The 13,077-nt window shown below is 52.8% G+C and overlaps 1 protein-coding gene across 3 annotated transcripts; it reads left to right on the plus strand.

Moving 5' to 3' along the window:
• The first annotated feature begins 58 nt into the window (after positions 1-58).
• Positions 59-8,868, plus strand: EFS (embryonal Fyn-associated substrate). Of its 3 annotated transcripts, XM_006100042.2 has the most exons (6): positions 59-237; positions 4,756-5,034; positions 5,285-5,425; positions 5,527-6,240; positions 6,618-6,707; positions 7,876-8,868. In XM_006100042.2, exons 1-6 carry the CDS (start codon positions 220-222, stop codon positions 8,308-8,310), a joined length of 1,677 nt encoding a protein of 558 aa, XP_006100104.1. In that variant the 5' UTR covers positions 59-219; the 3' UTR covers positions 8,311-8,868. The 3 variants fall into 3 exon arrangements, with proteins under 3 accessions (XP_006100104.1, XP_014320956.1, XP_023619448.1); XM_014465470.2 differs by lacking the exon at positions 6,618-6,707 and having other exon boundaries at positions 80-237; XM_023763680.1 differs by lacking the exon at positions 4,756-5,034 and having other exon boundaries at positions 80-237.
• The last annotated feature ends 4,209 nt before the right edge of the window (positions 8,869-13,077 follow it).

Raw genomic sequence — 13,077 nt, forward strand, 5'->3', positions numbered from 1 at the left:
TCCCGCAGCGACGCCCCAGCCCGCCCGCTGCTCATCTCTGCCTGACAAGCTGCTCCCATTTGGGGGAGTTGTGGGTTTTCTCTTTCTCCTCCTCCAACCTCTGCGGAGGCCACGACTCAGGCGCCAAAGCTGGGGGCCGCCTCCATGGTGCGGGGCAGCCGCTGCTGAAGTCAGCGAAACTGAGCGTGGCTGGAGCAGGCCACGCCGGAGGCCACGGCCATGGCCATAGCCACGTCGGTGAGTCCACCCGGGAGAGGAGGCGGCTGGGTAGAGACCGTCACAGCTGCCCTGCACTCTGTCCCTTTTATTTCTGCCTTCTCTTTGTCTCTCTTCCTGGTCCCTTTCTTCTCCAGGAGGCTGTGTCCCTCCACTTTTGTTTCGTGTTCTCTCCTCATCCCTCTGTGTCTGGAGTCCCCCTTTTCCCCACCCCCTCCCCTTCTTCTCTTTTTCTTTCTACAGGCTGTCCTGCAAAGAGGGGAGGGGGCAAGTCTAGCCCGAGTCCTATGTGCTCATTTATTGGCGGGAACAGATGGCCGGTGGTGGCTGGCAGGGGCTTGTGATTGGGAGGCCAGTGAAAGGTTGGGAGGGGGCTGGAAGAATGGAGGTGGCTCAGAAAAATGGGAGAGGCTGGAGGGCCCGAGGAGGGATGAAGGAAAGGGAGGAAATGAAGCAAAGGCAGAGAGATCAGGCAGGGAGAAAGAGAAAATCGACGGAGTGGGGAGGTGATGTCAGCCAGCCTCTGGCCACTTTCTGGGTACAAAGCGAGGAGACAGCTGGCTGGCGTGATGGGACAGTGGGAGGAGGCATCCCAGAGAGCGTGTGGCCCACTGCCACCCCCATTAAGGCAGCCCCTCTCTCACAAGTCAGCTTAGTCCCTGAGGAGGCGGGTAGAGCAGGAGTGACCACACCCGTCATCAATCAGTCTATCAGCGACTCTGGCCTGGGTGCTTGCAATTGCAAGGCCCAGAGGTTTGGCCCGATTGGACAGAATTCAAACCTAACACTGGGAGGCGCTCTCCACAGCCCCACCTCTTCTTGCTGTCTTGCACTCCTTGCCATCTGAATTCTAAACAACTCTGTTCTCTTAACCACCCTTCCCTAGGCTCTGGGATTCTCAGTGATAAGGGAGGCTGCCATCTGCTTTCTGGCCCCCTCTGAATGGGGACTCTGGAAAGGAGGCTGGAAAGAGAAGTATGCCTCCCCACACCTCCCATATTCCTGTAGGAAGAGTTCAATTTTCACTCCTCCTCAGACCAAACTCCTTTTAGTTCCTCCATCTGTATGATGGTGGGAAAAACCATCATAGTTTTCAGAGCTGGGGAAGGGGGAGATCCTGAAAATAGTGTGTGTACTCTGACATAAAGATGCTGGCCCAGAAGCCAGCTGATCAGCTCTGTAGTCCCAGGAGGTAGATTTCCCTTTTTACCAGAGGTGGGGGTGGGATATTTATGCTAATGAAACTCACAGGATCCTAGTAACAGCTAATATTTATTGAGCATTTACTGGCTCTAAGCTTTGCCCTGATTGCTTGAGACATTATCTCATCCAGTCTTCACAACATCCCTGTGAAGCTAGTACTATTATTATCCAAATGGATATTCAGATATGGATATGGAGTTCTACAGAAGAAACAGGTTCAGAAAGGTTTAACAACCTGCCCAAAGTCACCCAGTTAGAAAGCGAAAGAGCCAAGACTCAAACCCAGTACCTTCTGCCTCCGTCCAAACTGTGCTCTTAAACCCAGTTAGGCTGGACCCAAAATACTAATTTGTAATTTACAGTTAGAAAGAAAAGTGCCACGCTAACCAGGAGTTTGTGTCATCTGGTTAGCATGTTTTCTTTCTGTGGGACAATATCCTTCAGAAGCCAATACAATCAGAAAATGGTTTGATGAGTTTGGAATCAGGCAAAAGGAGAAGTCGGTTTGTTGTTGACATCATCCAGCCATGAAGGGCTGGACAACCTCTCCATCCGAGGGGGACACTAGCCAAGGGAAACATGCATCATGTTGGCTGAGCAGAGCATCCTCCTCCCCAGGGCCTGGTGGCCAAATACAGCCTGCCAGGGACCTTCAGCTTGAGACTTGTTACTGCGTTAGCCCATGGGGATTACTTGCTCAATAATGCCTAACTACATGCTCTCCACCATCACTGTGTAAGCCACCACTGCTTGGGAAGCTGCCAGCAGGGGCAATCACCTAGCAAACATAACTGAAGTGGAATATGTTTCAATACTGTGAGTGGTTTGAGCTTGATTCTACCAAAGGACATTGTGGACTCAGAGCCCTATGAGGTGGCTAGCAAAGGGAAATTGTGTATAATATGCCTGAATCATACTTGAGTCATGGACTTTCTTGACTTAACCACTGTTACTAATATAAGAAGAAAAAAGGAGATTCCTTTTAAATATATATACTAGGGGCCCAGTGCACGAATTCTTGCACCTTGAAAGGAACTGTGGTCTGCAAGGCTGCAGTAGGCACAGGGGCGGGTCTCGGCCCATCCTCCCCGCCCCCGCCCTGGCCCCTCCCGCCGAGCCCCGGTCCCCTGTCTGCCAGCAGCCCAGCTCCCGCTCCCCCACTGCAGCCACTGAGCAATTGGGGCCTGTGCCGTCAGCGGGTGCCAGCAGCAGCTGCTGTCCCAATTGCCCCTCAGGAGCAGGGGGAGGTGGAGAAGCCCTCAGGGGCAATCAGGGCTGGCAGCCTCTGCTCATACCTGCTCAGGATTGGTGCTGGGCATGAGCAGCGGGTGCAAGGGGCAGCACAGGCTGTGGGTGCGAGCGGCGGGGCCAGAGCTGGCAGTGAGTGCAAGTGGCGGCTCCGGCAGTGGGTGTGATTGGGGCCGTTGCTGGCAGCAGGTGTGAGAGGCGGCTGCCAGCCCTGATCTCCCCTCAGGAGCAGGGGGAGGTGGAGAAGCCCTGGGGGGTGTTTGGGGCGCCGGCAGCGGGTGCGAGCGGGGCTGGAGCCAGCAGCAGGTGCAAGCGCTGGGTGGGACCATGGTGCGCAGGAGCAAAGAATTTTCAGTAACCACGAGAGGCTCGCCCCAATGGCAACAACCGGCACCCCTTGATCTGGCACCCCCTCTCACCTGCTCCTCCATCGCACACCCCCTGGTGATCAGTGCATGTCATAGTGACTGGTTGTTGCGGTTGTTTCGCAGTTCAGTCTATTTGCATATTAGCCTTTTATTATATAGGACTAGAGGCCCGGTGCACAAAATTTGTGCACTGGGGGGGGGGGGTTGTCCCTCAGCCCAGCCTGCACCCTCTCCAATCTGGGACATCCCTCTCACAAGTAGATCCTTAATGTTTGTGATTGTGCAGAGGCAGTAGAAGAGTGATTGAGAGTGTAAACTCTGGCTTGGTCAATGTGGCTCAGTGGTTGAGCATCGACCCATGAACCAGGAGGTCACAGTTCGATTCCCAGTCAGGGCACCTGCTGGGTTGTGCGCTTGATCCCCAGTTCCCAATAGGGGGCATGCTGACCCTCTGTCTACTGAGCCAAACTGGCTAGGGCATCATTGATGTTTCTATTTCTCCCTCTCCCTTCCTCTCTCTGGAATCAATAAAATCATATTTTTAAAAAAGAGAGAGAGAGAGTGCAGGCTCTGGAATCAAGCAGCCTGGGGTTCAAATCATGCCCCACCAGCTGCACCAGCTGTATGTTGTTGGGTAAAGTACTAACCTCTCTCTTCCGGTTTTCTTTCCAACTGGGGATAATGATGGCTCCTCCCGCTAAGGTTGCTGTGAGGATGGAATGAGATGAGCTGATTAGTGCAAAGACTTGCACAGTGTCTGGATACATAATTTGCACTTGGTATCTGAGACTTCTACCTGAGCGTGTGGCTCTCCAAGGAAAAAGCTTAGATGTCCCTACCAGACAGGACTGAAAACAGACTGATAAATGCTTGCTCTTGGTTGATGCATCAGCCTCCCTACACACACACACACACACACACACACACACACACACAGCTACGTACTTTTCTCCATGGTAACCTCATCCTCTTCTGAACCTTATTTGCTCAGATTGAGAACAAAACAGTTGCTTAGGTTTCTGTTTTCTTCCTTATTATGCCTAGGTACTGTCTGGGCTGGGCCTCTCCCAGCCCCTCTCAGAGTAAGGGCTCTCTGCAGTTGCTTCATCTAACCTTTGGCTTGTGGGGGATGCTGACTGGGAAACGGAAGGTAAAGGAAATTCTACGGGAGACCTTAGCAGAACTTCCTTGTCTACATGAGGCTTTGAAAGAAATTCATTTAGCATATATTTATTGAGGACTGATACCAGGTCAGGCCCGTTTGCAGAGGCTAGGAATATAATAGTCCTTCGCACAGGGCTTACACTGTATGGGTAGAAATCAATGATAAAAATAGGCAAATAGTATAAAGTATTATGAAGGAAGCCATGGATGGAGACAGACACAGAATGGGGTGGAAGAAGAGTGAAGAAAAGATCTCTGAGAAGGTGACATTTAAGCAGAACTGAAGGGTGAAAAGGGGCCATTCAGGGGAAGAGCCTTCTGGGTAAAAGAAACAGCAAGTGCAAAGGCCCCGAGGTAGGAACACACTGTCTAGTTCAGGAATAGAAAGAAAGAGGAAGAGTGCAGGGAAAGAAGTGGGAGACGAGGCAGGGCCACCTGGAAGAGCTGAGCCAGGAGGTCAGATTTTTAGCTTGAGGGAAATGAGCTCTAAGTGTTTTGAGCAGGAGGTGCCATGACCTAATATGTTTGTGAAGACCCCTCTTCCCACTCCCACCAGGCCCAGCTGGCCCGGGCACTCTACGACAACACCGCTGAGTCCCCCCAGGAGCTGTCCTTCCGCCAAGGGGACGTTCTACGGGTACTGCAGAGGGAGGGTGCTGGTGGGCTGGACGGCTGGTGCCTCTGCTCCCTGCATGGCCAGCAGGGCATTGTGCCCGCCAACAGAGTGAAGCTCCTTCCTGATGGTCCAGCACCCAAGCCCAGCCTCTCCCAGGTGCCCCCAGCTGAGCCTGGCTCACCATATCCAGCCCCAGAGCACAGCAATGAAGACCAGGAGGTGAGAGCTAGAGCCCTCCCAACCCCAAGCCAGGACACCCCTTTCCCTTCTGCGGGTGCCTGCAGTGAGGCTGGGCGGGGAGAACCCTAAGGGGCTCTGCTGTAGGAAGCCTGTCTGCCAACCCTTTCTGGGTTCTCCTTGCCCTTGGGACGGGGAGGGGGCCGGAAGGTGTCTATGCTCCTTCAAGGCACTTGTTATCTGATTCCCTGATTCCCACCCTCTTCCTGACCCACATGTCTTGGTTCCCCAGGTGTATGTGGTGCCACCCCCAGCTCGGCCCTGTCTGACCTCAGGATCTCCAACTGGACTCTGCCTGCCCTCCCCTGACCCCATCTACAAGGTCCCTAGAGGCACCGGGACCCAACTGGCTGCCCCTGGAGGTGTCTTGGAGGTGAGGACCAGAGGTCTGTATGTACGCTGGGCAGGGAACCGACACAGCTCTGGAGGGAGGCCAGTGCTGAACCTGATGGTAACTAGCTGCTCCCTCTCCAGGTCTACGACGTGCCCTCCTCTGCCCTCCGAGTTCCCTCCAGTGACCCCTATGACTCCCCTGCCTCCTTTTCCCGCCCTCTGGCCCGGGTCACCCCACAACCCCCTGGAGAGGACGAAGCTCCCTATGATGTGCCTCTGGCCCCGAAGTCACCGTCAGAGCTGGAGCCAGATGTGGAATGGGAGGAGGGCCGAGAACCAGGACCGCCCCTCTATGCTGCCCCCTCCAACCTGAAACGGGCATCAGCCCTGCTCAATCTGTATGAAGCGCCTGAGGAGCTGCTAGCCGATGGGGAAGGCGGCACTGAGGAGGGCATCTACGACATGCCCCTGCTGGGGCCAGAGGCACCTCCAGAGCCGCCAGGAGCCTCAGCCTCCAATGACCCGGACACCCTGGCCCTGCTTCTAGCCAGAAGCCCTCCACCCTCACACAGGCCCCGGTTGCCCTCTGCAGAGAGCCTGTCCCGTCGCCCTCTGCCCGCCCTGCCTGTCCCTGAGGCCCCCAGTCCTTCCCCGGCTCCTTCTCCTGCTCCAGGCAGAAAGGGCAGCATCCAGGACCGGCCTCTGCCCCCACCTCCACCCCGCCTGCCTGGCTATGGGGGCCCTAAGGTCGAGGGGGATTCAGAGGGCCAAGAGGCAGAGGACAGTTCAGCAGGACACCACAATGAGTATGAGGGCATCCCGGTGGCCGAGGAGTACGACTACGTCCACCTGAAGGTGAGCTCACCTCCAGCCAGCCCCTCCCAAAGTGCCCGCTGGAGAACCACAGGGAGGAGGGAGGAGGCCTGGGGCCCACCTGCAGACCCTCCCTTCCTCCCTTCCCTCCTTCCCCTCTACTGGCCCTGCACCCTCTGGCCTGGGACCCTAGTACTTGGCCACACCACTTGTACCAGTGCTATGTTCCTCCCCTAAACCCATCCTAGGGCCCCTGAGCCCTCTGACTTGCCACCAGAGCTGTCTCAGACCTGGAGTCCAGGACTGCAACCTCTGATGGCAGCAGAGACCTCCAGAAGGAAGGGGAAGTGGAGAGGGCCAAGGAGGCCACCCTGCCCTGTTCCTCCACCCCTGCACTGAGACCCTGACCCTTCCTGCAGGGTATGGATAAAGCTCAGGGATCTAGGCCCCTGGATAAAGCCTTCCCCGGGGATCCTGAGGTGCTGGAGAGGGGGCCACCGGAGCAGCAGGTAATCCTGTGCGGGTGATGCTGGGGAAGCGGGGCAGGAACATAGGAGGAGGAATGTTCTTAACTGAACCATCAAGGGAACCAGAATAGGATAGGGATATAAGCTCATTGACTCCGAGCAGTTGGAGAAGACGAGTTAAAATTCAAGAGGAAGGAGCTGGAACTTAGAAAAGGATTTCAGGAATTCAGAAAGCGGGGAAAGAATGTTGGAGAGGAATCAGAAAACCAAGCAGTTGAGAGCAGCAAGTTTCTGGGCTGTGGGTCAGAGCTGGGCCAGGTGATTTCTGAGGCTCCTTCAGCTGAATTCCTGGGTTCCTAAGAGACCTGGCTCCTAATCCCGACTCCACCATTAAGACGCCAGGGGCTCTGAAGTGGCTAATCTCTCTGGGCCTTAGGAAAGTGAGGTGGTCTCCTTAGTCTTAATCACAATGGCTACCATTTATCAAGTATTTACCAAGTGCCAGACCCTGTACTAAGCACATCACATGAGTCAACACTAATTATAGCCATAGCAAGTGCTCATAGAGGGCATACAGTGTGCAATGCTCTGTTCTGAGCCCTTTCTATATACTGTATGGAGTTGTCTTCCCTGCAGCCTTAGGGGGCAGATACTAGACCTGCACTATCCAATATGGTAGCCACTAGTCACATATGGTTATTGATTGCTTGTCTGTGGCTAGTCTGAATGGAAGTGTGTGTGATACAAAATGCACACCAGATTTTGCCGATTTAGTATGAAAAAAAATCTCAACAATTTATATATTGAGGCTATGTTGAAATTAACATTTTTGTATATTAGGAGTTTAAAAACAAAGTTTCTTTTTACTTTTCTTAATGTGGCTACTATAAATGTTAAAATTACATGTGTGTTCACATTATGTTTATTTTGGACAGTGCAGAACTAGATTCCCCAGTTTAGCGATAAGGAAATAAAGACGTTCAGAGACTTGTTTGAGGTTGTTTGAATCCAGATTTGTCTGGCATCAACTCTGAGCACTTTCCTGCCGCTCGTTATGAGCATCTAAATTTTCTGATTGCAGAGGGAAGAGCTAAAGGGATTGTACTAGGAAGAAAGGCGGGGCTGGGGAACAAAAAGAGGGGAGGAGAGAGGAAGAGAGAGCAGAAGTGACACTGAGAGCGATCCCACTGACCACTCCTCTTGCCCTTAGGAGGTCCTGTCCCCAGGGGAGCACCTGGTTTTGCCCGCCGGAGACCTACAGCTCCTGCACTTCTATGCAGGGCAGTGCCAGAACCACTACTCAGCATTGCAGGCAGCCGTGGCAGCCCTGATGTCCAGCAGCAGGGCCCACCAGCCCCCACGCCTCTTCGTGCCCCATGGCAAGCAGGTGGTGGTGGCTGCTCACCGCCTGGTGTTTGTTGGGGACACCCTGGGCCGGCTGGCAACCTCCGCCCCTCTCCGAGCACAGGTTGGGGCTGCGGGTACAGCGCTGGGCCAGGCGTTGCAGGCTACTGTGCTCGCTGTCAAGGGGGCCGCTCTGGGCTACCCATCTGGTTCTGCAGCCCAAGAGATGGCACAGTGTGTGACACAGCTGGCGGGGCAGGCCCTGCAATTCACCAACCTTCTCACCAGCCTGGCCCCCTGAGGGCCCCCAGCCCTGCTCTGCCCCTCCCCTGCCCGCCAGAGCTCCCTCCGGTCCTTGGGCGGCTGGAGGGCTCTGCTTTAGGGACCAGGAGAAGTGGCAGTCCTTCCCCATTCCTGTCCCTTCCAGTCATCTCAATCTCTCAGAGGCGTCTCTTCCCTCCATCCGCAGCTTTTTGTATGAGCCATTTTGTATAAATTATTTTTATTTAATATTATTCCCTGCTTTGTCAGGAGCAGGTGCCAGGCCCTCTGGGGCAGGGGAACTGGACTCTTCCTCCTCCGTCAGCCTGGGGTGGAGGGACTTGGTCACAGCACTGCCCCCACCTCTGCAAGCTCGGCCCCACAGAGAATCAGGTGACGGAAACCTAGGCCACCTTTCTTGTCCTGTTTCTTGGCTGTAGAGCATCTGTGCCTCACTGTTAGTTGAGAATAAGAGCAGTACATTGATTGCCCGGAATGTGAAGGTCTGGGAGAAACCAGAGGCCTCCTCCCCACAGGAAGCTGGAGAGTGCTGCCCTCAGGCACTGGGTGTGCATCTCAATAAACCCTGCTGTCTGGCTCCCTGACTGTTTCTTGGGAGCCTGGGGCCAGTGCCGGGGGGGGGGGGGGGGGGAGGCATAGGTCTGGTGCCCCTGAGCCCAACCTATGGGGTACACACTATGGACAGGATGCCTTTAAGGGCTTGGGGGAAATTAACAACTGTTCATTCAGCAGGTTCTCAGCTCCCATGGCAGGTTCTCAGCTCCCATGACGTGCTGTAGTTCTGAAGGTACATTGTGGGGATGGAATGGACACAAGCAAATCAGTTTTTAAAAAAGTAAATTTTTTTAAAAATCTGCCACAGATTTGACAGTTGCTGGTAATGGAAATGAACAGGGTGATGTGAAGAACTAACTAGATGAGGGGAGAGGCCACGGAAAGACTTTAGGATGGTTGGGAGGGGATATTGGAACTGAGACGCCAAGGCTATGAGGACCCAGAAGAATTTGACAACTAGCATTCCAGGAAGACAGACGCTGATGACTGATTGGAGGCCTCTCCAAGACCTCACTGTCACAAATGATGCTGTCCGAGAGGTGCACATGCGGAGAGGCTGGCCACACGGAGCCTTTGAAAGTGCTGTGCTGAAGGGTCACCCCAGCTCTCGCCTTTGTACCATGGGGTGGCTCTGGTCAGCTGGAGAGTGCTGCTGGCCAGCCTGGGGCCTGTCCCTTGAGTTAACCCAAGGAGGTCAGTCCCTTAAAGTCTTCTTCCCAGGCTTCCTGCTGACCATCATTCTGGACACCATCTTTTAGAGAAGCTGAGGGGCTGATGAATGTAGTGAGTTGGAAGTCCATAGTCCTCAGGGCTTTGGTGAAACAGGTGAACTAAAGCATAGATGGGGATGACCAGCCATCTGCCAAAAGGCAAGTCCAAGCCATAGATCCATTGCTTCAGTCCTGCTTTCCTTTTTTCTTTTTTAATCCTCACCCTAGGATATTTTTTCATTGATTTCTAGAGAAGTAGAAGGGAGGGAGGGAGGAGGGGGAGAAAGAGGAACATCGATTGGTTGCCTACTGCAGGTTGCCTACCCAGACTGGGGAACCTGTAACCAAAGTACATACCCTTGACTGGGAATCGAACTGGCAGTCCTTCAGTCCAGCGGTCGCCAACCTTTCGGATCTCATGTACCACCAGTTGGTGACCGCTGCTCCAAAGGTTCCCTTAAACCAGCGGTCGCCAACCTTTCGGACCTCATGGACCACCAGTGATCCGCGGACCATTAGTTGGCGACCACTGCTTTAGTCCATGGGCTGACGCTCTAACCACTGAGCACACTGGCCAGGGCTCAGTCCTGCTTTCCTAAGATGATGCCCTGGCACAGTGACTGGATTGGAAGCACCTCAAAGTTCAATCACATCTTAATGTCTTGGCATTCCCTATGCATTTTCCTCTTTCACTCTTAAAGAAAACTCATTTCCAGGTTCTGGGGCCACCAAAATTCACCCCTCTGTGTTGAAGACCTATAACAGGGGCAGTCTTCCATCATCCAGAAAGAATTTTAAGAGATGAACTTGGAATTAGAGCAAGTCCCAGAAACATCATGTACCTATGTGTCTGCAGTAAATCCTATCAGCCCCTCAGAGTCCGTTTCAGCTTTGATATGAGGTTGATCATAATATTCTCACAGGGTTGTTGCAAGGCCCTAACAAGATAACATATATGAACAGCCCAGCACCACATAAAGTTAAGGGAATGATTCCAGGGCAGACACAAGAACACAGATAAATAAATCTTCAGGGAATGTTGGCTGTGCCAGCACCAAAGAAAATCCTGAGGAGGTGCTGAAATGAGTTGGGGGGAGGGAAGAGGTGGGAGGCTGCTAAAGGCATTAGAAGAGTTTCCCATATTTGGAAAATTTCACAACAGAGGAGACAAATTAGAAGTTGGTTCGGTGAAGAGAAGAGGGAATGGATTTCCTGACAGACTGACAGGATACTCCTTTCCAGTCCTTATCTAAGATAAGAGAAAAAAGTACCTATTAGGTATCAAACCTCTTAGACAAGTGTATCTCTAATGGGGATCTGGTTAAAAGGACTGTGATTCTGCATTTCTAACAAGCTCCCAGGTCTGTAAATCACACTGAGTAGCAATTCTAGGAGTTGGGGAAGGCTTCTCAGGCAAATATGCTTGAGCTGACCGCTGAACGCTAAGGACTTGACTAAGGGGAGGAGAAGCCTAATATAAGTCAAGCTTGTGACATTAAAAAAAAAATCCAGTGTGACTGCAGTGAATGTTTGAAAAGTGAGATGAAGCTGCAGAGAGCATAGGGCGAAGCATGCAGAACCATGTATGAGCTGTCTAAAATACTATCTACCTTGTTGGCGAGGAGAAGCCACTCAAGGTTGTTAAGCAGGAAAGGGACATGAACAGATCTGCATTTTGAAAAGATCACGCCATCTGCACTATGCATAACAGATGGGGAAAGGATGTTGAAATACGGTGGACACAGAGCCCCAGTTAGGAATTAGGAGGCTAAAGCAGTCTGTGCGGCAGGTAGCTTGACTAATGGTGGTAGAGATGGAGAGAAGCGGAATAGAGGAGAGTTATATAGGAAGTAAAATGGGCAGGGTTTGGAAAGGATTTGATGGGGCGGTAAGGAAGAGGGCACTCTGAGGACTGTCACCTGAGCATCTGGCCACAATTGGATGACGAGGGTGCCACTCATGGAGGACATACTTGAAGACAACCGGGTTAGTAGGGGAAGAGCATGGCCACATGGGGTTTGAGGTCCCTCTGAGTCATCCAAGGTTCGAGGTCAAAGAAGAAGGCTTCAAGGGTCGGACTCAGATGAGAGGTGGGAGTGAAACTGATGATCAACAGATTTCTCCCTCGGTTCCCTGAAACGCCCCCTCCCCTACGCCCTAGCTGCACAAAAACTCTCTACTGTTGCTTTTTTCGGAAGATGGATTTGAGAGCTCTTGCTCTTCTGTCTTCTTGATTTGGCCAAATCAAATAAACCTTGATCTCCAAGCACCATTGTTTCAGTGTTTATCTTACTGGTGCACTGGGCACGCAAACCTGACTTTTGGGAGGTGGTTCAGTAACAGGAGTCGGAAATGTAAATCTGGGGACCGGATATGTGTTGGTTTGTATTGTTTATATTGAGGGTGAAGCTGTGGGCATGGGCGAGATCCCCGGGTGCAGGGAACAGTGTGAGCTAAGAGGAGGCCTTGGTAGGATTAAGCCTCTGAGGATCAGACACTGAGTGATGATGAAGAGGATGAGCCTGCAGTGGAGAAAAGAGGAGCAAGAGAAAGAAGATCAAGCCCTAGCTGGTTTGGCTCAGTGGATAGAGCATCGGCCTATGGACTGAAGGGTCCCGAGTTCAATTCTGGTCAAGGGCACATGCCTGGGTTGTGTACTCCATCCCCAGTAGGAAGCCTATTGGAGGCAGCCAATCAGTGATTCTCTCTCATCACTGATGTATCTCTCTCTCCCTCTCCCTTCCTCTCTGAAATCAATAAAAATATTTTTTTAAACTTTCTTTGAAAAAAAAAAATTTTAAAAAGCGAGAAAGAAAACCAGGAGTATGTGGGACTTAGCAGTCAAGGAAGAAAGCACTTAGAGGAAGGGGTGGTCAACAGTGCCAAATGCTGTTGAGAAATGGTACCTCACCAGAGTGAAACATGGAGAAGTGGTCTTGTGCAGGAGGGCAGCAGGGCTGAGCGCAGCGCCCAACCCAGCCCTCCACACGCATGTCCTGTACTGTAATTGTCATTACACTCTTCTGCCCCCAAGCAAGCAACTGCAAGGTGTGTTGTTCATTCTATTATATCCAAGCCTAGCACAAGGCCAAGCACCGAGTAGAAGCTTCATAAATTTTATTGATGAATGAATGAGTGGATGGATGGGTGGGTGGCTAGTTGATAAGGAAGAATTGGAAGCAAAGAAGGAATCTCTGGCACCTGTGTGGTTAGCTACTATCCTTCAGCTTTTTCCCCTTTTTACCGCAATAGCCCTCAGAGCAGGGAGACAGAGCCCATCCCCTCCCTCTCCTGGGCCCTGGCCCCCCTTCCTCTGTCTGACGAAGAGTCTGGACCGAAGGTTCTGCTGACGTGAGAAGGGGAGGAGAGTCTGGAGGAAGGGGAGGAGAAATCGGCGCTGAGATCGCAGAGACGAAGGAGGCGCCCGCGGCTGCAGAGCTGCAGAGCGGGGTCTCCGGGCTCTGTGTCCGGGCATCCAGCGCACCACTGGGCCAGAGGACAGCGCATCCTTTCGGCGAGGC

The sequence above is a fragment of the Myotis lucifugus genome, unplaced genomic scaffold (assembly GCF_000147115.1).
Source record: "Myotis lucifugus unplaced genomic scaffold, Myoluc2.0 scaffold_297, whole genome shotgun sequence".
Lineage (NCBI taxonomy): Eukaryota > Metazoa > Chordata > Mammalia > Chiroptera > Vespertilionidae > Myotis > Myotis lucifugus.

Coding starts and splice junctions, on each gene's coding strand:
- EFS (XM_006100042.2), top strand. Junction 6,241..6,617: donor ACGACTACGTCCACCTGAAG/GTGAGCTCACCT, acceptor CCCTTCCTGCAG/GGTATGGATAAAGCTCAGGG. Junction 6,708..7,875: donor GGGGGCCACCGGAGCAGCAG/GTAATCCTGTGC, acceptor TCTTGCCCTTAG/GAGGTCCTGTCCCCAGGGGA.